General features: G+C 39.2%; 1 protein-coding gene across 12 annotated transcripts in view; it reads right to left on the bottom strand.

Moving 5' to 3' along the window:
- gpsm1b (G protein signaling modulator 1b) overlaps positions 1-26,729 on the bottom strand; it is a 149,316-nt gene that overhangs the window by 71,242 nt on the left and 51,345 nt on the right. For 11 of the 12 annotated variants that reach the window (XM_078426475.1, XM_078426477.1, XM_078426487.1 and 8 more), the window contains 6 exons: positions 19,170-19,391; positions 18,540-18,675; positions 15,838-15,980; positions 12,550-12,673; positions 9,177-9,292; positions 3,002-3,157 (listed from right to left, as the gene is read on the bottom strand). In XM_078426475.1, the coding sequence (XP_078282601.1) occupies positions 3,002-3,157; positions 9,177-9,292; positions 12,550-12,673; positions 15,838-15,980; positions 18,540-18,675; positions 19,170-19,391 (897 nt within the window). Of the gene's footprint in view, positions 1-3,001; positions 3,158-9,176; positions 9,293-12,549; positions 12,674-15,837; positions 15,981-18,539; positions 18,676-19,169; positions 19,392-23,782; positions 23,834-26,729 lie in introns of those variants that run through there. The other variant, XM_078426480.1, reaches the window with a different exon arrangement.

The raw sequence follows: 26,729 nt of genomic DNA, 5'->3' as shown, positions 1-26,729 counted from the left end.
TTTCTCCAAAACATGCCATTGCAAATCTTTTCAATTTAGAATAATGACTGGTGCCCATCCTGTACTGCAAAATCAAATTCATGAATTTGGAGACATTGGAGACCATACTACTAGCTATAACGTGAAGAGTGTGAAACTATGTAAATTCTCATTTGTTTTTTGTTCACATGGTCAGAGTGTCATCTGCACCACAATTTATTGGGTTCTCATTACAGATCTTCTCACATATGTAACGGTAACAAGGCCAGACTGACCGAAAATGGAAAAATATTCATGAAAGGGATGAAGGTTCATTGGAAAAGTTGGCAACACACTGTAGCCAAGCAAATTTCAACCCAGAACATCAGCTGGGCAAGTTGCAGGGATGAAGAACAATACAGGATTGCATTTGTTCTGAGAGGTCAAATTTCTTAAACGCTGCAGAAAGGTCCAAAGACATTCTGATATAAAAGAGACAAACTGAGTGCAGATGCTGTCCATTTATACTCATCCTTAAGAGGATGATTCGTTCTTCCTACTGACAGCCAAATCTGCTCTTACTTAAAGCCAAGGGAATGGACAAGATATGCAACTTTTCAAATCTTTATTCCACTTGCCAGCCAATTCATTTGGTAGAATTTAACCTTGTATGTTTATTTAAACAAACCAAGCATAAGAGCCCTCTACACTGCATAACAAGTAGTAAAGATGGTAAAGTGGCTATTAATTCTTCATGGAATAAGGGGTTGTTTTGATGTTTTAAATAAGATAAAACGTATGATATTTTAATGGTATTATGAATTTTAAGCTCTGAGCAATGAAATTTAATTTTCCCTACAAAATAAAATCCCTGTACCTTGCCATAAAGATCTATCCCACTCCAGTGGAATAAAGGGGTTTGATTTGGTAGCATGAACTTGATTGGCTGTGACAGAATAAATTGAATGACCCATGCGTAAATTCCATATCAACATGTTTTCCAGGGACTTGCACTGTACTGCTGTGATACAACAGTGGTCAATTCATATTGTTCACAGGCAGGGATAAAATGTAGTATTTAAGCTGTCCAAAAAAATTTACTGCCACAAAAAGAGAACAAAATGAAGCTTTTGAATACACTATTAACATTCAATTCAGTAGCTATCAGTGCTTGCGTCCTTAAACATTATTTGTAAATCATGCAATATAGTTTCGTAACAACATAACTACAATCCAGAAAGAAAGGAAATCCGAGGCAAAAACACATTAAAGATGTCCATATTTTCTAATTTAACTTTTTTGATCAATAAATCAAAAGTATAAGTGTTCTGATCACAATTCCTGCAGTTTAAACGTCTGACCCGATTCCTCAAATAAAGGCTCTGTCAAATGCTGTCTTATGATAAAATGGGGACCATCTGCTGCTCAGCATCTCCTCCGGGTGGCTATCTTCCCTGCACTGCAGTTCCTGAAGGATTATTCTATTGTGCTTGATCGCAGAAGACAGCACCCCAATTCTCCTTACACAAACATATGCAATTGCCAAAAGGATCCACAGGAAATCATCAATTAGGAATATAGGAAAAGGAGATGATTACTCATCTCCTCAAGCCGATTCAACATGAAGGACTAGAGGGCATATCTTTAGGATAAGAGGGGCAAAATGTAAAGGAGATGTGTGGGCAACATTTTTTGTTTACACAGAGAGTAGTGGGTGTCTCAAACACACTGCCAGGTCTGGTGATGGAAACAGATACAATAGGAGCATTTAAGAGGCTTTTACACAGGCACATGGAAATGCAGGAAATGAAAGAGTATGGAAGTAGAGGTACAGGGATGGACATGCAGGTAGAGGACATAGGTATAACTTGACATCATGTTTGCTAAGGACATTGTGGGCCAAAAGACCAGTTCCTCTGTTGTACTCTTCTATGTTCTACGCCAGTGTGCATCAATTCCTTTTAATTGCCTTTGCTTCATATCCCTCTTAATTTTTTGCCAACAAAGATATAACATGCCTTGAAAATTTCAATTAATTTACCATCTACAGCTATTGGGGACTTCCCAATTTTTACTGTCCCTTGGAATAAAACAAAAACTTCCAGATTTACCTCCAAAATGGTCGTACCTTAGTTTAAGATTCCTTTCACTTCCAAAACTACAAACACTTTAATTAGTTTATAGAGCACCATTTTTAAACTTAATAAAACATGAGAAAAAAAACACATACAACTTCTGTTCCATTCCTGGGTCAGGTAAAACCAGTACGTTTTTTCCACCAGCTGCCCCCCTGGAAGCACAGACTCAAGATCAACCTGCTGTATACCACTCTAAATGAGTATTTAGTCACCAAAGCAACCAAAGATGTATAGGGATATGCTTTATTTCACTGAACTGAAATGGTTTTAGAGCAAGTTATAGAGATTTTATTTTGCAGGTAAAATGAAATTTAATTGCTCCTTCTATGCCGAGCTTAAAATTCAACACACAACTGAAATATGATAAATTTAATTTGTTACTTTCAAAGCCAAGATATAAATAATGATTCCCTGAAGAGTTAAAAGCCCACTCACCATTGTTACTACAAGAGTGAAAACATAGGTTGATAAAGACCATATATTTACTTTCTTGGTATTTTACCCTTGTTGTTTATAAACCATTGCAATTCATTTCTATTAATTAGGAGACAGTAGCTTTCGGCATGAAGCAAGGAAAAGCCTGTATGGAGGCCTTTAGGAATTGTAGGTCAAAGTCACCCAATCCCTCAAAGCAGACTACATTAGTGCATGCCATGTTCCAAATTACTAATATACTGTAACCCACACCAATTGAATGAATCAATGCTAATTGTTTCTATCATCCTCCTCAGGAAGCTGATCCACACAATGACCACATGTTCAATGAGATATTATTTCTAACAAAAAAAGGAAGGCAAAAAGTAAAAGCTGGTATCAGTAACACCGCACGAGGAAAATGAAACAAATGCCAACACCAATTAACATATATGACATTTTTTTAATAATCAATGTAATCAAACTTCTACCTATCATTCAGTTCCTGAGCAATGGAAAGATGTTTGAGATGGTAGTCGATAGCTTTCTCATAATCCTCCAGCAGAGTATATGTGTTGCCCAGGCTATAACAAGCTTGAGCTTCAACTGCCTGGTCCTTCAGCTGCCTTGACATATGAAGAGTTTTTCTGTGGAAATTAAAGCAAAAAGTCCATTGACAAAGTTAATCAAACTGATTCCTAAAAAGGAAATGCAGTATCACAAAGTAATTTAGTCAATTTGGATATCCTAACACCGTCACAAAAAATTTACAACACTCCAGTTGTTACTTTATTAGCCTTTATGGAGAAGCAATAAAATTACCAATCCACTTTCCAAAGTTAGAAAGGATTCCATGCCATGTGCTCTGTCAATACGTCCAAAGGCAGATTACTTGTTTGTTGGAACTTGGTGCAGTAAACCAGCTGATGAGCTTCCTCCAGCACAATAAAAATTGTTCTCTATGGTTGTGCAGTGCTTTGGAGCAGGCTTTTGCAAGAGCAAATGAAAGTGTTTTACAAGTACATACATTCTTTTACTACATTGCAGAATATTAAAATCCAGCAAGCATGCAAAATCAGCAAGCTTGGCTTACTAATGACTAGTTATCGAATGTAAGCAATTGCAACTCCCACGGGAAGATTCCTGCAGTTTGAAATACATTGATTTCTATAAAGTGCAATAAAGAATAAGAGACAAGTGATGACAGGGAGTGGGAGGCGAGTACAGGGGAAGAGAAGGATGGGAGGGAAAGGAAAAGGAGAGGAGAAAGGGAGGGAGGGAAGGTTGAAAAGAAATGTAAAAGCCCACATGCACATTACTGGCTGCCTTGGATTTCAGATGTTGGAAACTATTTAACCCTTTCAGCTAGCCATGGCTCACCTCTCTGACAGTTCAAACCCCTCTAAACAACTGGTACTCTGGTAGTATATTGATGGATTGCTGCAGTGCTGGAGCTACCTTCTCAGGCACATGACATTAAATTGGCATCTTGTCTGTGCTTGCATGCAAACACATGTTCATAACTTTAAAGAAAGTTGTAAATAAAGACAAGTCTGGGACTTGTGGAAAAGTATTGTATTGGGCTAAGGCAGATTACAGCATTCTTTGGCAGGAGCAAGGAAGAGTAAAATGGGAGGAGTCTGCATCTGACATGTGGGAGTTGTTTAAAGGCCAGTTGATCAGAGTTCAACTCCCCCTCCCATTCCCAGTCTGACCTCTCTGTCATGGGCCTCCTCCAGTGCCATAGTGAGGCCCGCCGGAAATTGGAGGAGCAGCACCTCATATTTCGCCTGGGCAGTTTGCGGCCCGGTGGTATGAACGTTGACTTCTCCAACTTCAGATAGCTCCTCTGTCCCTCCCTTCCCCTCCTCCTTCCCAGATCTCCCTCTATCTTCCTGTCTCCACCTATATCCTTCCTTTGTCCCACCCCCGACATCAGTCTGAAGAAGGGTCTCGACCCGAAACGTCACCCATTCCTTCTCTCCCGAGATGCTGCCTGACCTGCTGAGTTACTCCAGCATTTTGTGAATGAATTGATCAGAGTTCAGGACTGGCAAGTTCCATTAATTAGGAAGGTTAAGGACGGCAAGGTAAGGGAACCAGGGATGATCAGAGGATGTAAATTTGGTCAAAAGGAAAAAGGAGCGTAGACAAGGATTAGAAATATGAAATCAGATGGTGCCTTTGAGAAATATAGCGCAAGCTGGAAAGAATTAAAACAGGCAATTAGAAGTGCCAAAAGGGGCCATAGAAAATCACAAGGGATTTTATAAGCATGTTAAAAAACGAGAGGGTAACCAAGAAGGTAGGATCACTCAAGGATAAATAGAAAAAATATGCTTTGAGGCAGAGGATGTAGGTGAGGTGCTAAACAAATATTTTGCATGTGCATTCACCAAGTAAAAAGACATGGAAGACAGTGAGAATACTAATATGTTCAGGCAGTTTGTGATCAAGAAGGAAGTGATATTGAGACTCTTGAAGAGCATTATGGCTTATCTATTATTCACCTCAACTATTCTTCATAGTGAGTTTCATATTCTTACCACTCTAAAGCTAAAGAACCCAATTTCAATGGATTTATTGGTAATCATCATAAGGTTCACAACTACTATGCTACCACATCCTTTCATAACGTTGACACCTCTCTGGGTAAATTCAAGATTATGCCATCTTTCCCGATAGCTATTATCTCTACTCACTAATACTTAACGTAGCATATCTTCTTTAAGGAGTCTGAAGAAAGGTTTCGACCCAAAACATCACCAATCCATATTCTCTGGGGATGCTGGCTGACCCACTGAATTACTCCAGCACTTTGTCTCTTCTTTTTTTTGTAAATGAACATGTGCAGTTCTTGTTTCTATATCTTTAAAAAATTTGTTTAACAAGATAATTATTGCACACACATGTTTTATAATTATGGACAGCTCCTGACCAAAAGTTAACAGTTAAGATCTAAATAAATTAATTGTGCAAAACCAAAGGTCCCCCCCCCCCCCCCCATTGTTCTCTATAAATCAACTGCAAAGATCTGAACTAACAGGTTGATGCCAAGATTCCTACGCATTTATATCATGCAATCTGCTCCGATGGCAGTAAATGAAAAATGAGTAGGAACAAGATCACTATCATGCCACATCTGAAGTTAGGATGGTGGGAATAGGATGACGGGGCTGAGCTGAAAAATGGGAACCAACATTTGAAAACAGGCTTCTGGAGAGAGAGGCATATTCTATCTAAACATTTTAAGAAAGAAAATGTCAAAAGCTGGTAATGAAAAATGCTCAGATTCAAAAGGGGAAAAAATGTCTCCACCATAAACAAGTTCTCAGATTTTAAGGGACAGCAGTAAGGCAATTTCCAGTAAAACAGGACTGCTCATAATCCGCAACTTTCCGTGTCTGCACAGCTGCCAGGTATTTCTGCAGGCAAGTTTCAAGACTTACAACTTAAAGACTAAGCTGTACTTATCACTAAATGTTGCACAGTTAATCAGAAACCAGAAGAAAGGTTTTAGCCAAGGAGCAAAACACAAAATGCTAGAGGAACTCAGCAGGTCAGGCAGCATCTGTAGAGGAAATGGACGGCAATGTTTCGGGTCGGGACCCTTCTTCAGACTCCTTCCCCCTCCACAGATGCCGCCTGACCCATTGAGTTCCTCCAGAACTTTGTGTTTTGCTCAAGATTCTAGCATCTGCAATTCCTTGCGTGTTCTTCTTTGCCCAGGAAGTGGCTTTGCAAAATTACAAATCAGTTCACTGCCATAAACCGCAATTATGCAATGAACATGAGATCAAAATCTATTAGAATGGGAGCAAAAAGAATCCACTGAGAAATGTAAATAAGCAGCCTTAGTGAAGAACTAGAGATGAAGTATTTCCTAACATCGACAGAACACACTGGATTTCCATCCCTTCTTTAAGACTTCCTAAGACCATTTACAATTCAATGTCCATCCAGAGATTTAAGAAGATAATCTAACCCAGCATTCCCAATACAACATATAATAACAATGAACTACAGATGCTGGTTTATACCAAAGATAAACACAAAATGCTGGCGTACCTCAGCGGGTCATGCAGCATCACTCGAGAACTAGCATAGGCGACGATTTGGCTCAGAACCCTTCTTCAGACTGATTGTAGGGGGGCAGGAAAGAAAGTTGAGAGAAGGAGCAGGACACAGCAGCGCCAGTAATAGGTGAACACAGGCGAAGGGTTTGATAGGCAGATTGTTGGACAAAGGCCAGAGATGAAGAGACAGGTGTGTGCCTGAAAGGAGCCAGAACCCTGCAAATTATTAAGCTCAGGGATTGAAATATTGCGAATCCATTGTAAAAGGTACAAGCGGATGGGGAGTGGGGGAAGTCAGTGTGAGGTCAGCCAGAGTTCAGTGAGGGGGAAGGTGGCTGTTGTGGGTTAGTTACTTAAAATTGGAAAATTCAATGCTCATACCGTTGGGTTGTAATTTACCCAAGCAGAATATGAGATGCTGTTTCTCCAGTTTGTGTATGGCTTTACTCTGCCAATGGAGGTGGCTCAGGCTAGAAGGGTCAGTACGGGAATGGGAAGGGGAGTTAAAATGGTTACCAACCAGGAGATCCAGTAGGCCTTGGTGGACTGTGCGCAAGTGTTGGCAAAGCATTCGCCAAGTCGACGCTTGGTCTCGCTGACGTACAGGAGCACTTATCAGAAACAGGGAATGCTGTAGATGAGGTGGTGTATGTGAACCTCTTGAGATGGTGCATGTGAACCTCTGTCTGACCTGGAAGGACTGCTGGGGTCCCTAGATGGAGGCAAAGAAGGAGGTACAGGGACAGGTGTAACATCTCCTGTGGTTGCAGGGGAAAGTACCTGAGGAGAGGGTGGTTTGGGTGGGAAGGGATGAGTGAACCAAGGAGTTGTGGAGGAAGCAGTCTCTGCACAAGGTAGAAAAGGGTGGAGATGGAAAATTGGGACTAATGGTGGGATCACGTTGGAGGTGATGGAAATGTCAGAGGATGATGTGTTGAATGCGGAGGCTGATACAGTGAAAGGCGAGGACCTGGGGAACTCGATCTTTGATGCGACTGGGAGGAGAGGGATTGAGAGCAGAACTAAGGGCCACAGAAAAGATGCAGGTGAGGGATCCATCTATGACAGGTGTGGGGGGAGACCATGTTCATTAAAGAATGAGGACATTCATTAAAGATCCTATTAAATCTTGCCCACAAAGTTATTCTAGCACATTGTGTCTTTTTGTTTGCAAACCTGCATCTGCAATTCCTCGATTCTACATTTCTCTTTTGTTTTTTTTTGTTTATTTCTTTTTTAAATCTTCTCTTGTTCCCAAAACCACCATGAATCTCTCTGTGCAGAAAGCAGTCATTTGATCCATTGCGACTCTTTAAAACCACAGTCTCACCATAATGCATTGAACTGTGATGTGTTTTCCCAGGCTACCCTTCTGTTTGGCTCTACACCTGGGAGCCACAATGGTCAGTCTCAGTAAGTATTCAAATCCTTGATTGATGTTCCCATTCTTTGTCTCTGGGCACTGAAGTCAAATGCACAGCCGCGTTGGTGCTCCAGCTGAGACTGGCCATATCTGGAAAACGCTGCCTTAAAACGTTTGAAGAGAATTCAGTCTGAAGAAGGGTCTCAACCCGAAACACCACCCATTCCTTCTCTCCAGAGATGCTGCCTGTCCCTCTGAGTTACTCCAGCATTTTGTGTCTACCTTCTTTTTGAAGACAATTCAATACTTATTGTAATGGAATTGGATGTGTTTTTATGAAGAGGGGGAAAAAACACACCCACAGCCCTTAAGGAAAAGTGCAAGGGAATGAGATTAATTGGATAAGCAAAATACAAACTTCAGATTTTAGTACATTCTGACACTGGACAAAAAAAGTTTCAAAGAATATAATTAAAAACATGTAACGTTACATGACAACACAAAGAATTCTCATTACTAGCGGTAAGGTGTGGTCTTTCAGAAATTGTTCAACATAGAGTGGAGTTCGGGATAAGGCTGTTTCTTCAACAAGTTCCATGCAATTTAAGAGAATTTTATATCGAAGTACATAATCTCATGTACCTTTATCTGGACTTGACCCTGTGCCATCAAGCTAGCGTGCGACTTCAAGTCTAACATTGATCATCACAGAAACAGGAACTCATTTAACGGGCTTCTTTGTCGGTAGAGCTCTTTTGTGACGATAAGCACGAGGCTTCTTCTCTATTTCAGCACCTCCGTAGAGTTAAAAACTAGATCGATGTACAGCACCCAATAACCTAGTGTTAACTGTTATATGTGTCCCAACACATTTTTGTTTAGAAGTTTATGAAATCAGTAACCATTCTAAAATTGGAGCTATTTATGCCTTACAGTAAAATGACCAGCTAAAAAGCAGCTTTTTAGCCTAAAGCAAAACAAAAAAAAATTTAACTGAAAATTTAGAAATCCAACAATTTAAAAACAAAATCAAAAAATTCTCATTGAACTGTACAAAGCTGAGTATTTGGAATGGGTACTTTCATAATATGCAGTATCTATGAAGTACAATATGATTGAATACTCAGTGAATTCATATCAGCATCAGTGAAGCCTGAAATGCACCTGCAAAGCAAAATTAACAGTGCAATGCACCATTCAATTTTGAACCAAAGAATAAAACCTTACTTGTAATATTCAGCAGCCACGTCAAATTTCCCCAGGAATATGTGCGCGTTCCCCAGGTTACTGTAGGCCCTTCTCTCAGCTGCTTTATCTCCAAATTCTTTAGCTATTGAAAGACGCTGAAAAAAGTTTGAATAAGTATATTTAATAAACATCCTGTTTATCTTGAACTTCACTGGAATATCATTTCAAGATTCACAACTTCCTAGATGGTCAAACAATTTTTATCATTTTTAACTTTTATAATTGGGATATTTCAGGGCCATTCTTTGATTGCATGACTTAAACTGTGTTTTAATGAACATCTTGTTTTGCTAAGTTTCTTATTTGACACCAGCGCCCCCTATAGAAGATGGTCTCACACAGCCACACAAGCCTCCGATAATTATTACCTCCACAAACACTGCTGTAATAGTTGCTTTCAACGATATTTTGAAATATGCCTCTTTCTCCACGCACTTAGGGATAAATACAACATGACCGACAGAAAACCTTTTCAGGCATTTCCTATTTGTCATTAGCATTTGGGAAAAGTACACAACTCTTTTGCCCAACAGGTTGATACACCACTTGAATAATACCGGTGAAATATTTAAGACTTTCCTCAATTAAAAATTGAAAATATATTGCCAATTTAAAATCAAACCTTGCCCTCAAATTAGATGCTCAATGTTCCCTTGTTCAAATACTTGGTCACTACAACAAGACAATCTCTTAAAGCTCAAGTCTCCATAACATGTAATCTTTTTTAATCATAAACAAAGCCATAGAGAGATGGGACTGAAGAAAGACCCAACCATTCTCTAATCCTGATGTGGATTGATCAATACCTTGCATAGCTTCCTTTCTCTTATTTTCCATGCCCAGACGAAGGAAGCAGAGTACCTGCACGGCTTCTTCTCTATTTCATTTAAAGTGCTGCCACCTTCAGGGATCCTTGGGTTATATACCATTGACCCTCTGTTCCACAATACACACAAGGACAATCCAATCATTATTTATTTCTTACGAATATTAGGCCTCCAAAGGTGTCTGATCTTCCCACTGTAATAACTGATCAATACATTTCTATAGCCCACGATTATCCTCCTCACCATCACAAAACCACCAATTTCAATGAACGTCTATTTTTTCCCACAAACCCCAACCTTTTCTGCCGCACAAACACAAGGGGAATATTTGTACAACTGCCCATTTTAGGGTTCTTTGGAAATTGACTTTACTGTCATTTTGGGTGATGCTTCCAAATTATAAATTCTCTGAGGAATCATCTTTCTCAGGGTTAAGTATTAGATTACCATTCCACATAACTTCTCCTTATATGTTCAATCAAAATCACTCATAACATGCAACCTCTCCTTGTTCTGAGGAGAAAAACAATTCCAATTTCTCCGTGTGACTATCAAAATCATCCTTTGTAGCCAATAGCTAGGATACAGCCAAATATGCCATGATTAAATCTGCCTTATTTTCCGATGGCACGCATTTCTGTTTCCACATTACACAGCATTGCTGGATCACGTTTGGATAAGAGATCATCTTCCACTTAAATACACCTCCCAAATATCAACAACTGTCTGCTTTTAGAAAGCAGTTATTTCAGGATATTTATTTTTTACATTTTCTTTCAAGTTTATTACCCTTGAGCTGATGTTTCAATTTCCACTGTAACCTCGTGAGAGATTTTAAAAAATCAGTTACCCAGCAATTATATTGAAAGTCTATTATTAATATTTATGTGCTGATTTGCTTTCTGGACATCAGTGGTTCACAGAATTTTTCTTCTGGTGGATTGTTCAGCTGTATTTTCCAGCTGAAAATAATTCATGTACATAGACACACATCTCTTTAAACTGCAGAACTCTAATTACTAAAACTCTACGATCGTCATTTCTTCAGCAAGTAACATGCTCAATACGTTGTGCAGAAATTTAATTTCATAGCCCTCACCATTCATCACATTGGCCAATTCAGCCATCTGGCCAGCTCGACTCATTTATTAACCTGGGTGGTTTCTTAATCCAATGTTCTTGCTGCTACAAACATCTGCTTGTCATGAACCTTCATAACGAGTGGATTTCATTATAGGAGTAAAGCGGTTCTTCTACAGTTGTATAGGGCCCTGGTAAGACCACATCTGGAGTATTATGTACAGTTTTGGTCTCCTAATTTGAGGAAGGACATCCTTGGAATTGAGGCAGTGCAGCGTAGGTTCACGAGATTGATTCCTGGGATGGCGGGACTGACATATGAGGAAGTTTAGAAGGATGAGAGAGGATCTTATAGAGACATATAAAATTATTAAAGGACTGCACAAGCTCGATGCAGGAAAAATGTTCCCAATGTTGGGGGAGTCCAGAACCAGGGGCCACAGTCTTAGAATAAAGGTGAGGCCATTTAAAACTGAGGTGAGAAGGAGCTTTTTCACCCAGAGAGTTGTGAATTTGTGGAATTCTCTGCCGCAGAGGGCAGTGGAGGCCAAATCACTGGATGAAATTAAGAAAGAGTTAGATAGAGCTCTGGGGGCTGGTGGAATCAAGGGATATGGGGAGAAGTTGGGCACAGGTTACTGATTGTGGATGATCAGCCATGATCAAAATGAATGGCGGTGTTGGCTCGAAGGGCTGAATGGCCTCCTCCTGCACCTATTTTCTATGTTTTTATGTTTCTATGTCCTTGGAGAGTGGGAGGAAATTGAACCATCCTATCACTCGCAAGAGAGATCTCGAAGAAAACGCATGCATGTCACGGGGAGAACGTACAAACTCTGTACAAATAAACACCCATAGTCAGGATTATACCCGGGTCTCTGGTGCTGCAAGGCAGCAGCTCTACTGCTATGTTACCATGCCGTTCAACTAGACTCCACTGGACAAATTGATTTTATTTTCTGTTAAATTAATTGCTTACTTTTAAACTGACCCTACATCCGAGTTTTTTTTTGCTCCAAATTATTGCCTGACATACAAGTTAGCAGCGGCACACTGACACCAATGGGCACTACGACAAAGACGAGTTTTGTGTTCCTTCCTGGGCTACACTCTACAGTGCATTTAACATAGTGCAACAAAAGCATGGCTACAGGATCACATTATGAGATGATGAAGACCAAAAAAAAAACTTCCAGACACCATCCAACAGACAATAGGTGCAGGAGTAGGCCATTCAGCCCTTCGAGCTAGCACCACCTTTCAATGTGATCATGGCTGATCATTTACAATCAGTACCCGGTTCCTGCCTTCTCCCCATACCACCTGACTCTGCTATCTTTAAGAGCTCTATCCTTTGGAAAAGTTCCATGCAAGTGAGCACACCTGAACGTACAACATCAGAACTTTATCAAATCTGAGGTGAAATGTGATAACTGTATTTTTACCTCCTTGTGAAATGAAATGGCATCGTTGTAGTTTCCTAAAAGATAATGTGTGTTGCCAAGGTTACCATAGGCTCGGCCTTGAGCTGCTCGATCACCTAATTCTTTGACAATTTTAAGATTCATCCTAAATGAGACAAAGAAAGAAAAATATTACAAACATTGAAAACCCGAAGAATCCTTTATATTCAACCCAACCACAAAATGATATTCATTGTAGAAGCAGACCAACCTTGGATTCAAGAACTCCAATAGTTTCTAACTATTGTCTAAATCTAGATAGTTTTAGAAATGCTTTCAGATACACTTGTTTTATTTTATAATGAATAGCTTGTATGTTCATGACAAGTGTGACCCAAATTCCACATCAGCAAAGAGAATTTAATTCAAATTAATAGTTCAAACTAAGTTTGATTAAGTGGTTGCTAGTCTTCAAGAATTAGCTTTGAACTTTTTTAATTAACAGTTGTTTGGTGAAGAACAGCACTCAGATTGTATTGCAGCATTTCCTCCAGATACTTGGTGAATGTAAGCCTAAGTTCATCATTGTAGAATTTGGAACAAGATGGCTACTGAAGTGATTTGCTTGATGAATCAATCACTGATGGTGGTGGTCCAGTTCGTCATCCAAGATAATTTGCAATCTGCCCTCTGATGCAAGAAAGGGAAAAAGATAGGAAAGCAGCAAGTGATTTAAAAAAAAAATTACACCAAAGAAATCAAGGGAAGGGAGAACATACACCATTAAAACAGCCATGATCTTTCTGAATGGCCGACTCCTGCTTCTATTTCTTAAAAAATACAAAATGAAATGGGAAAGTAGGGAATATAAGCAAGGAGGAGATGGAAGAAAATGAAAAAGCAAAAAAATTAGACCTTAATGAATACAATGTAAAAACCATTAACAAGCAATATTCTTGACTTCCACTTCTCTTTGTAAAGATGTAAAACTATATTGGTATCATTTTAATAAAAGATACACTTCCAACCTACCTTTACACAATCATCTTTGATGCAAATATCGTCAAATCAGATCTTTAACATTTTTACAATGAGTTCTCTGTTCTAAAGTCCCATTCTTCCTTTCATAACCTGTCGCCTTTGAATATATGCAAAATCTATATTGCCGTATCCATTAATGGCATAAGGCTAACCACATTTAACTGTAGGAGTTCACTTTTGATTACAAGGTACTATAGTGGTAGCAAGGCTAGCAAGAAGGGCGCACTACACAAGGCACCCATGAGACTAAAAGAATTGAGCAAAGAAAAAAATAACCAAGTCATAATAAATAAGTGTTCTCATTAATTGATGGTCATACACAAAGCAAATGCTGAAATTTTGTTGCACTTGTTTAGAAACTACAGGAAAAGCTAGATAAACAAATGACAAACAAAAGTTTTATTGGCGGGGTTAGTGAAAGGGGACAAGAAAAGTATGTGTGGTGTATAAGTACAGACCACTCAGTTAGGTCAAATGGCCCGTTTCTACAAAAACTATTATATGGAAGTAGATCAATCAACTTCTCAAATGCTGCAGAATTTAAAATTCAGACAACATTATCATCCAGCAGACGGAATGTTGATTTTTTTCTTTTAAGTATATATATATAGTAAAATTTGAAGTTCAGATATATGTATTCCTAAATATTTCTCGTGATAAATAGGTTCTTGAAGCAGCAGTTCAAAAAATTGTTTTCTCCTTCACTCCAAAAGATGGCTCAGTCCCATGTATCTTTTAGTCTTCTAAATTAGTGTCAACTTTGATAGGCTGAGAAATAAATCTTCCCATTGTTCATGCCCGTATTCATTGGCCAGGTTGGAACAATCCATTGCTCTTACATTCCCTCATCTTTGGGAAACTTTAGGGCTGCAACTGTCATCCACTATTAAACAGTAGAAGACAATGAATGCAAGTAAATAATTAACTTTGGAGCAGTGAAAGAGAAAAAGGAAATGCTTTCAAATTATGTCCTTCATAACCTTGGGATAACCCATTGCACCTCCTTTTTAAGTAAATTATATTCTGAAGTGTAGTTTCCCAAACAACTATCTAAATAACCATTTTATAAAAATGTGGTACGTTATTCAATTAAAGCCTAAAACCTGATTGTTTCCATGCATTATCCATGAAAATAACAATTTGAATTCCCATGGCATTTTTAAACAGACTGAAACCTCCCAAAAAAACTTGACACCATGATTCTGAAAGAGATTTTCAGAGATATTCAGGTGGCTGGCCAAACAAAAGTGGCAAAAGGGTATGCTTTAAGGGAAAGAGAAAGAGAGGGGAGAATTTCTGAACTCACTGTCCTGCCAGGTGAATGATGAAGCAATTCAAATCAGGGATGCAGATGAGCACGAGATTGAGAAAGGTTATCCAGCTATGAAGAGGTGAAATAGGACAAGATTTTGTCTTTTCAACGGACTGAAAACTTGATTTTTAAAAGTGAATTTTTAAATCATGTAATTTCTGGATAGAGACAGATGTGGCTCGGTAAACACAGGACTGATGAGCAAACAGAACTTGGCACAAGTTTGGATATTAAAAAATGGATTGCAGACAGTCAACTAAACTGGTGGATCTCAATTAATGTTTAGTTTAGAGGTACAGTGAAAACCTTTTTTGCTGTGTGCTATCCTCTCTGGGGAAAGACTATACATGATTACAATCAAGCCGTCCACAGTGTAAAGGTAAAGGGAATAACGTTTAGTGCAAGATAAAGTCCAGTAAAGTCTCAATAAAGATAGTCTGAGGGTCTCCAATGAGGAAGATGATAGGTCACGATTGCTCTCTAGCTGGTGATAAGATGGTTCATTTGCCTGATAACAGCTGGGCAGAAACTGTCCTCAAATCTGGAAAGATGCGTCTTCTGTACCTCTTGCCTGGTGGGAGAGGGGAGGGGAGGGGAGAAGAAGGATGAGACTTGTTCTTGGCATTGCTGTGGCAGCGTGAAGTGTGATAGAATCAATGGAAGGGAATATGGTTTGTATGATGGTCTGGGCTGCGTCCACAAATCTGCAATTTCTTGTGGTCTTGGACTGAGCTATTCCCAAACCATGCTGTGATGCATCCTGATAAAATGCTTTCATGTATATTTTTATTCATGTATGTGTTTCATTTTTAATGTACATCTTTCACCAAGTTGCACATGAAAGCATTTGAGTTAAAATTCCAAGCATTCAGGGAATGGTGTAAGTGTGATAGTCAGAACACATTTTGAACAACAGTCTCAATTACTGCCAATTCCTCTCAAGAGCTTCATTTGTAGGCAGATGCTGTATTACTCACTCATAGTACTCAGTGGCCTTCTCTAAAGTTTCCTTCACTTCACTCGGTAAGTCTCCGGATTCCTGGGCTGTGACCCAGGACAGCTGCTTTCCTTTGGCATGAAAAACATTGCCAATGTTGTACTGTGCTCGTGCTTCACTGACCTGGGCAAGGGAGAGTAAGAGAGATATGTTTAGTTATCAACCATTGCTTTGAAAAATTATGGAAAACAAACATTTTCAGAAGGAAGAAACAATTTTCTCAGCATCCAGTTAGATTAAGTGTGGGACAGCAGGAAGATAAAATATTTTAACGTTACACATTGGGCAACTTATTTCCCACTTTATTGCAGAATTACTTTCAATGAGGAGAGTCACAAGGAAACCCCACAGGAGATTCAATGGATGCCCTAAAAAAAAATATTAGGACAATAAATGTACAAATTACTTAGGTGCCATCTGTGGAGAGAAAAACAGGATTAATGTTAACATGTTAGGTCTGTCTCTTTTCTTTCAAGTTTAGGAATTAAAGCTAATGATACGATAAAGGTTTCAAGTGAATAGAGGAACAGAGAGGAGGGGAGAGGAAAGGATGAAAATGGAATATCTGTGATAGGGTGAATGCCAGGAAGGTTTGTCTATCAAAACAATGGCAATACAGACAAAGTTGGTTAATAGGACAAGTAACAAAAAGTGAATTGAGCAGAGTTGCAAATGGCTGTTTGTTGAACTTAATCATGAAAACTGACAAAAGGTCACAGACCTGAAACACAAACTTTTCTTCTCTCTCACAAGATGCTGCCTGACCCATTCCCAGCACTTTGTTTATATTTTAATTTTCAATTTCTATTATATGTTGTAATTTTTAACATGGAGAGATCCATTAGGCAGCAAATACCTGGATTATAATGTAATTATAATTTTTTTCCACAATTAAATATTGCTTTTGCACAATGCTCCCTGCATCAGTCATCCCTTGAACTTATCAGAATTTAATCATCAATCAATAAAATAAATACACTCAATCTGTGTTCCAGAGCATTCTGTACTGTTATTTCCTGATGTGCTCAATCTCTTCCTCCGTTGGCCGCACCAACCTCCTCCAACATTCAGCTCCACTGGCTTTAGACTTTGAAGATACAGCGCGGAAACAGGCCCTTCAGCCACTGAGTCTGCATTGACGAGAGATCACCCTGTACACTGGGACTATTCTACATACTAGGGACAATTTACAACTTTACCGAAGCCAATTAGCCTACAAACCTCTATGTCTTTGGAGTGTGGGAGGAAACCAGAACACCCGGGGAAAACCCAATAAGTCACAGGTGAACGTGCAAACTCCGTACTGACAGCACCCGTAGTCAGGATCGATCCCGGGTCTCTGGTGCTGTAAAGCAGCAACTTTACAACTGCACCACCCACCTAGCCTCAGAGAACTTCTCAAAAATTACCCAAGGCAGATCTCAATGCTGACTCTCCTGTCAGATGGATATTATCATAAATTTTAATATCTCGGTCCTTCCTGTTGCTCAACTGCAGGGATAGATGAAACTTTCAAATGCAGTCTGTTAGTATATGTGTCTCAAGAGTCAGGGTATTCAATTGGTAAACGTAATGGCAAAGGAAAAATTACATTCTTACTTGCTGCTTCTTAGTAGACCGTTAATGCAATAATACAAGATCAATATATAATAATCAATAATACATTAAATTATTGATTTAATACATTAAATGAATCAGTTCCAGGTGACCATAATTGTGCAAAACCAAAGTCCGTAGTGCAATCAAATCAAGATCCAAAGTAAACCACAGTTGCTGAGGTAGTGGTTAGTGTTGTGCAGTAATCAAGAGCCTCGGTTTCTAGGTTTCTTTTATTATTGTTGTTGTTTGAAGAGATGAAAATATTAAAAAATATAATAGCATTACATAGAACAGTACAGCATGGGAACAGGCCTTTCAGCCCACAATGCCCATACCGAACATGATGCTAATATTCTCATCGCCTCACGAGTCCACATCCCACCATATCCATGTGCCTATCTTTACTTTTGCTTCTGATATTAGATGCAAGTAAATCATGTCAAAATGGATGAGCCAACCTTTAAAAATTAAAACAATCTGCTTACGTTTAATTTGCAAATATGCATTTTAGTCATTTAGCTGGAATAGGAATAATTTCATAACATTTTTAATGATGTATTACAAAGTTTGCACATTGCAATGGCAATCGCTCCAGACATGTTTAAAATTTTCAAACTGAAAGTACTGGATGTACACAAAGGCCTACTCATCACTGAGAGACTTGCACTAAGTCATCCATTACATGTGATGTGCACATGCAATACCACATAATCAGCCACTTTCTAATTGAGAATGGCTTCAGTGACTGAAGTGCTTTCTCTAGTTCTCCACAGTAATCATATTGCATGGGGATGTTTTATGCAACAGGCTTACATGAACAGGTAACATAGGACATAACTAAACATCTTCTACATGCAAACATTAACTTTGCAATCAAGAAAGAAACAACTTAGGCCAAAATTTATTTTTATTTTTGGGAACACCAATAATTCAGGACAATGAAGTGAAGAGGTTGTGACAGGGTAATGGTAACATGCAACTCCCTGCCTCAGTAAGCAATTAAACAAATATCATTGATGACTGTCTTGGAAATTAAATTGGTCAGCACATGAATCAAATGGTCAACCTGGAAAAGAAGATTACCTTATCCTTCTGTTCTCTCGAGATGTCCAAGTGCCTCTGACAACAAGCAATTGCTTCATCAAAGTTGCCAAGTATCTTCAGTGTATTTCCGAGATTACCACTAGCTTTTGCCTCACCAATCCGATCCCCAATGGTCCTTTTGAAAGACAGATCAATTAATCAATGCTCGGCCACTGGAACTCAAACTAATTGAATATTTTCATGTAAGATGCCATTTACTCCTACTCAGTGCAAAGATCTACCAGATGAAGGTTCACAACACTTTTAACAAAGGCATTGTGCCATGAAATGGCAGCTTAAAATAGGCATCCAAAGCTTCCCATGAATCTATGGCAAATCAGTTAGTTCAAGTATTCCTTAATTGATTAAAAATTGTGTTTTATAAAGTTTAGAACTATTCAGTTTAATGGGGAGATCTTACCGCAATATCCTCAGCAGCAGAGAAATTACACTCGCCTCCGAATAGAAAAGTACAATTGAGAAGCTGACTATCATATCTGCATCGTCTCTTTCCAAGAGCAATCCATTTAGCCTACCTGAATCTTGGGTAACCAAGCAGGTTGGGGAATGGGCTCCCTGCACCTTAGATTGGTTACAACATTCTGCTCCAGCCAGATTCACCAAACTCACCTGGCCAGGGTTAGATCATGCTTGTGGTACTCCAGAGCTTTGGAATATTCCTTCAAGTAAAAGTAGGCATTGCCCAGCTGACTGTAGATGGCGCTCAAAGTCTTCAGGTCCTCCGTCCCAACCTGCACAGCAGCTTCAAAGAAGGCCACTCCAGCCTTGAAATCTCCAGTTTTGCACAGCCGTTCACCTTCGAGGGCAAGCTCAAGGCACGAGGCCTCCATTCTGTTGAATACAAAAAGACACACAGAATTGAAGTATTCTTTCCACATCATGGCCCTCTGTCATTGTGCAGCAATTGCACCATCCCTCTCCAAAGCCACTGTCCAAGGCCTAACCATATCATTCATTAATGCGATGTCCTATTCGACCCTATTACAAGCTCCAATCATAGAAACGTCCTATGACCAAGACCACTTGTTTCCACCTCGAAAACACGACCCATCTCCAGTCCTGCCTCAGGACAGAAACTCCTTTACAAGCCTTTCTTTCTAGATTTACTCAATCCAATGCTCTCCTGGCCATCTTCACATCTTCTACACATCATACACTTGAACACATTTAAAGCTTTGAAGTCCATTTCGTGACTAGCATCATTAGTACAACACAAACTGCCTGGATTTGTGGAGCGTTCGTAACAAAATAATTTCAAAATAAAAACCAGAAATTGTCAGAAACAATCATCAGCTACCCACATTACAAGACATTACAATAGATGACCAAAAAGTTCAAACATGCAAGTTAAAAAGAGATGGACCATTTTATGAAGAGATCTTAGGGCACCAAGGCAGAATGATCAAAAGTATTCCCGTCTGAAATACAAGTTTGAAAATCCACTTTAAGATTTCATAATTGTCATGTTTTACTTGACCCTGAAGGATCTTCAACCACAGAATCCCCTGGTGACCTTACAATTACAACTTTAAATAGACACTGGAGAATAAGACTTTTCTTATGAGAAATAAGAGAATAAGAGGCATCCAGAACCATTTCACAGGTGTTTTATTTCTACTTAAAAAAAGTCTGGGTGAAAAGACTCAACCTTTCACATCGATTCACATCTGCAATTCCAAATCTCTGCATAGAGATGGAGAAAATAATTATATTTGTCAGGATAAAAGAAAAGCTTTAATTTGTACTTATAATTTGTACTAATCTGTTCTTTTCCAGGATGAATTAAAAAACTCTACAGGCCAAACGCAGGCTAATGAGACTAGTCCAGTATGCCAACATGGTTGGCATTGACAAGGTAGGCTGAAGGGCCTGTTTCCGTGCTGTACAGCTATTTGACTCTATGATTCTGAAATCATAGATGTATTCTGCTGCAAAATGCCTCCACTATGCAGGGTAGAGACAATATTGCAGTCATTCTGGTCAAATTAATGGTAGAGGAAGTGGTAAATAAATTGTACTAATTTAGAAAGTTAGTTCTCAAACTAGCATCAAACACCACCAGAGAACTGCGCTGAAATGTATACGCTGAATCTGCAAGGTCCTCTTTCTTCTGTTCCTGGAGTTTATGTTCAATAAACTGGCGTAACTCTGATCAAATGTCAGCAACAGCTAAAGAATTCCAGGCATTATTTTGCGACTCCTTGCAGCGTGGTACTGTGTCTCTGCACTGTGATTATAATCCAAAAATATATATCAGTGGAAATAGCAGGGAAACAGTAAAGAAAAGTCACATCAAAAATAAAATGATTAGTGTCTAGGAATTGGCTGAGAAGTAGTTTCTGGAAGATGCAGTTGTTTTTATGAGTCAACAGAGAGCAGAGCAGCTGGTTCTCATCATTCTCAGAGATCCACAGTAATCATTAAGCAGCCCGACTCTGGAGGTTATGCCCTTGCTGCACCATTGAACATTACGTTGATGAGACCTATTAACACCCATTACGTGTCACATAAGCTTCAAAAGCAATCAGACCAGCGTATAAACCAGGATAATATTAGTGACATTTACAAGTGAACCATTTTTCACGTATTATCTGCTGCTTGAAGAAAACTGCAATCCTGATCAAAATAGGCCAAATGCAATTTATGGTGGAATTTCATTACATAGAATTCACAGCACAGAGAAAAGCCACATTGTTTAACTACTCACTGATATTTATGTTCCTTGCAATATGTTTATATAACAATATGAACATACCTTTCTATTCAATTGTTGATCATGATCTAGCTCAGATTTCCCCTTAAAGGCATCTTGATTTAATTGCTTCTAATCCTCCATGTGGTTGAGTTAAACATCCTAATCATAGAATTACAGAGCATGGAAACTGTCCCTTTGGCCCACTGAGTGTGGCGCTGATCAGCAAACACCATCACTAATCTTTCTCTCAAAAAATTGTATTCTCCCCATTTTCTCATCAACTCCCAATTCGACCACTCATTTGTACACTTTTTACAGGAGGACAATGAACCCACTGACCACTCTTGATAAGGATAAATTTCAGAATTAGTCATTGAATTTTAACTATTATATATTAACCACTCCCAATTACAGACCACACCACCCCGACTCAAGATAGTAAGAAGGTGCGAATTATAGTATGGATTGTAATATCAAGTCCTATAAGCTCAACTTAGGTTCTATCAATCATTCTGTTATTATACTACAGCATTTAAAAAAAGATAAGTGTGATCAATATTTTTTTTATTGTTGCTGCTGTAGAACACATCACGCTGTATAACATTGGCAAACAGATTAGGGGGGCTATATTCTGAAAAAGACTGAATAAGAGCAGGGTAGAAGAGTAGTTTGTTGCAATGAATCTTTAATTATCGTGGCAGGATAAATGATTAATGTCAATGTTAAATATCTTGCGAGCTAATTGAAAAATCTTGTAGGCATCAAAGGCAACAATTAATGTGAATGGGGCCTGAGATTGAAGAAAAAAACATAACCAATTGGAAATTGATGGCAGATGTTGCAATCTGGAGCAAAAGAAACAATCTGCTGGAGGAACCTGCAGATTGAGTGGCATGTGTGGAGTAGAGAATTGTGACCATTTGCTCGAGATCCTGCACCCGAAATGTGAGTGGAGAGGGAAGATAGTCAGTATCGAGGGGAGGGGGACAGGGGTGAGAGACGCCACATTTGGTGACAGGTAGACAGAGGAGGGTTGATTGAAGGAAGATGGAGCTATGGGGTGGGGTGTGGAGAGACAGGGGTCAACAAAGTGGAAAGACAAAGGGCACATAAAGCCATCTGGGCAGAGGACACAGTGAAGGTGGGCAGTTGTTAATTATCTCTGTAATTTTGTAACGGCAAGCTTTAAGCTCGCCACCTATATTCAAAACACAAAGGGTTGGAGGAACTAAGCAGGTCAGGCCATATTTATGGAGAGAATGGATAGATTCTGGGTCAGAAGCCTTAGTATCTTCTTACTGTTTACTAGTAATCTGAACAGAATTACAGTTCTGAACAGAAATTAATCTGTTCATATCTTTTGTTTCTTCATACTTATGATGAGAAGTAAATCATGCCCTCAGAAATCAATGAAACCGTCCCACCAATAAGGGTGCAGATCATGTAGTTTGTGTGGATTACATGATATCTTTCAATGAGTTAGAAATAAATGCTGGAGTCATAATAAAGAGATTTACAAACCACGCAAAAATTGGCCAGGTAGTCGTCAGAGATCATCTTGACCGGAGGAACATAACAATAGACTGTTGAAGAAGGGTCCTGACCCGAAACATCGCCTGTCCTTTACCTCTCCAGATTCTGCCTGACCCCCTGAGTTCCTTCAGCACTTTGTGTTTTGCTCATGATTGTGTTTTGCCTCAATAGTTCCTAGCATCTCAAACAGATTGCTTTTGCGGGCAGAAAAGTGCGAAAGGAATTCAGTCGAAAGACCATGAAGTAACGAACCCGTGGAGGGCTAATAAAGCAGAGGAATGCACAATTAGTGGAAAACCACAGAGAAGTCTAGCTGACCAATTGGACCTTTGGCTGTGTGCCTACAGATCCCTGAAGATAGCATGGAAAGAGGATGAAATAGCAGCATACTGAGACAGGGAAGATAAAATAAGTAACAAAGGTAAAGACTACTCAGACCACAACTAGCCAGCATGCACAGTTTGGATTGTCACAAAACAGGAACAGTGAGCTACCACTATAGAGGGTGTAATGGAGATCTGCAGGATGCCATCAAGACTTCAGCTAGGGGAGAAAAATCAAACAGTCTAGGCTTCTTTCCCTTGGAACAAAAACAGCCAAGGGGAGATTTAATTGAAGGGTGCATAATTACATGGATTCTAGACAAAATGCATGAACACATTTTCTTTTGTAGGAAATAACCAGTGAGAACAGATTTGAAGGAAAAACAAACTGCCAGAGGAACATAGCGGATCAAGCAGATCTGTGGAGGGAAATGGAGAGACGATGTTTCACGTGCGGACCCCACATCAGTTTTGAAGTAGTTCAGAGGAGCATTAAAGTGAAGAATAAGTTAGAATTCACTGCCTGAAAGGGTATTAGAGGGCAAAGTACTTGCATATCCACTTCAATATTAAATGCAACTTACATTTCCTCAGAAATATACATTTCCTTTCAAAAGAAATGACAAAAGCTATTTTCTAATAGCACCACAATAAATATGGCAAGTACTCACATGAATACTGAAACCCAGCAAACTGCACAGCCAGTACACATAGGCAGCGTATCTCAGTGCGGTTTGAGATACAATGAAATTGAAAATGAAACGCTGTGGCTTATGCAAGCACACTGCACAACCATCATGCGTTTCCATAGTAATCTCGCAGATGCAGTTATGGAAGAAATCATCTGATTAAAAATACACTGGAGTTTTATTTCAAAAATGACTCAGGATGCTAAGCTCCACAGAAATATTGTGAGTTGTTTATCAATGAAAAGCAAAGTCAGATATTGATTTTCCATTGCTTGATTAATTGATTTTGTTCTTTTGGTGAGCACAAGATACCAGTGAAACAGACCATGTTCAGTGTACTTAGAAGTTAAGTTTGCAAAAGGTCTCTATTCAACCTCTATTTTTCATTTACAGAATGGCTAGTGATCAGAAATGTAGGCTTATGGACTGAATTAATGTAAATATATGCATACGATAGCAATTTATTCTGAAAAGCTTTTTCAAAACTAATAATGACAATACATTAACAATTCAACACGACTCCATCAAAGATGCACAAAAATGGATCAACTTCCAATGTACGATGGCCATCATTAAAACATATCTGGCTCTTCAATTTGACGTCCAAAAGTAAGATAGTATTAAACCATGCCTAGACCAGGCAAGTACATCTGCAAGGTAGACACAAAATGCCGGAGTAACTCAGCGGGGCAGGCAGCATTTCTGGAGGGAAGAAATGGGTGACATTTCGGGTCGAGACCCTTCTTCAGACAGATGTCAGGGGAATGGGCGGGACAGAGATAGAATGTAGTCGGAGACTTTCCTACACAAGGACATCTGCGAGATGTACATGACTTTTGAAAAGCAGTGACATTTTGGGCTTTGAGGCAAACAACTATATACTGCCGATAACTGGTAGCATAAGCACAACAGATTGTCTGAAGTGGCAGCTTTTTAAGTGTTAAGTCACAGCGACGGTCAACAGCGTAAATGATGATACATGGCAACAACATGGGCATTTATCAAGCAACTTTAACAAAAGTCAAATGCCCAAGGCATTGGATAAAACTTATGCAATGCAACTTCACTATAAGCACCTTAGAGTCATACAACATGGAAGCATTCAACCCAACTTGCCCGAGCCGACCAAGATGACCCATCTACACCAGTCACACCATCCTGTGTTTGGCCCATTTCCCTCAAAACCTTTCCTATCTGTCCAAGTGTCTTTTACGTGCTGTTATTGTACCTGCTTCAACTACCTCCTCTGATGGCTCGTTCCATATATCCACCATGGAAAAAATTGTCCCTCAGGTTCCTATTAAATCTTTCCAGTCACACCTAATATCTATGTCCTCTGTTTCTTGATTCCCCTACTCTGGCTAAAAGACTTTATTCATTCACCTTATCTTATCCTCTCATGATTTTATACAACTCTATCATCCCTCAGCCTCATGCATTCCTGCTCAGCCTCTGCCAATAGTTCAGGCCCACAAGTCCTAGCAATCTTCTCTGCACTCTTTCCAGCTTGACAACATCCTTCCGATAACAGGGTGACCAAAACAGGTGCTCCTCAACTTACGATGGGGTTACATTCTGAGAAACCCATCGGAAACCGAAAATATCATGTCGAAATGCATTTAATACACGTGATCACGTGGCCGGAAGCGAGCTGTGGCTCGCTACGGGTCGCTGCCGTTTGCACCATCGCAAAGTCGAAATATCGTAAGTCGAAGCATCGTAAGCCGGGGAGCATCTGTACTCCAAAAGCAACCTCACGAATGGCTTCTACAACCGTAACATAACATTCTAACTTTTATACAATACCCTGACTGATAAGGACCAATGTTCTTATCAATCTTTGGAGACTAGTCTATCTACCCATGATGCTATTTTCAAAGAACTATGTACCTGCTCTCCTAGATCCTTCTGCTCTATAACACTCTTCAGGGCCCTAATATTCACTGTGAAGGTCCTTCCCTGGTTTGACTTCTCGTTGAGATAATAGAGCAGGTGAGCAGTGAATCAACCTGCATGGCAGAAGGAGAAGCCCTCGCAGGGAATTCTAGAAGTTTGGGCACTTAAAACTAAAGGCAATCGTTGATGGAATGTATAAAACTGAGGACAGAGCAAGATAGATCTAGCGAGGCTGAGGGATTGCAGAACTGGAGAAAATAGGATTGGAGAAGTTCAAAAATAAATTAAATATATATTTAATTAGCCCAGCACGAGAGGCAAATCCATTTGCATCTGACACAGAACCTTTACTCAATGATAAGCCTGGAAATAAAGTCACAATGCTTATTTTGAAACTAGATTGGGTGGAGATAGTAGCTATAAATGTTTGAGATGGTTGATTGATTTAAGATTTTTCCATTGCCATAAATTCTCCCAGATAATTATATCAATTCAACCATTGAAAAAGAATGGCTTCATTCTTCACCTTGACTGCTCTCACAATGTGTGATGTTGTAGTTACACAAGATGTGTTAAACTTCCATGACAAGGAACATACACAGAATGATCTAGGTGGAATATATTGAGCATTTAGGTACAAGCCAATAATACCATGTGCAAGATCTGATTTTGAAGCAGCTATGGGAGTGAAGAGCGCATTTTAGCTGCAAAGGGTTAACAAGTCTCAAAGTTGTCTTCAATACTTAAAAATTTACTTTTGTGCACAGACAGAAAAATTGTACAGGGCCTGTCATAGTGTAGTGAAAACATTTCAGAATTTTATGTGGAAGTAATAATATTGGCTGCAAACAGACCGAAACAAACAAAATAATCAATTACACCTTGTAGTGTGTATAATGGTAGTGTAACTTTAAGTACTGAGTACTAGAATGGTATGATTTGTATCATGTGATATATTCAATATCTTACCAGTCTCATGAATATGTGAGTACGCGCAGTGTACATTTGTAAAATAAAGAAGACCCACACTGGC

Source organism: Rhinoraja longicauda, chromosome 31, assembly GCF_053455715.1.
Source record: "Rhinoraja longicauda isolate Sanriku21f chromosome 31, sRhiLon1.1, whole genome shotgun sequence".
NCBI classification, from domain to species: Eukaryota; Metazoa; Chordata; class Chondrichthyes; order Rajiformes; family Arhynchobatidae; genus Rhinoraja; species Rhinoraja longicauda.
This window is presented reverse-complemented; position numbering and strand designations above follow the sequence as displayed.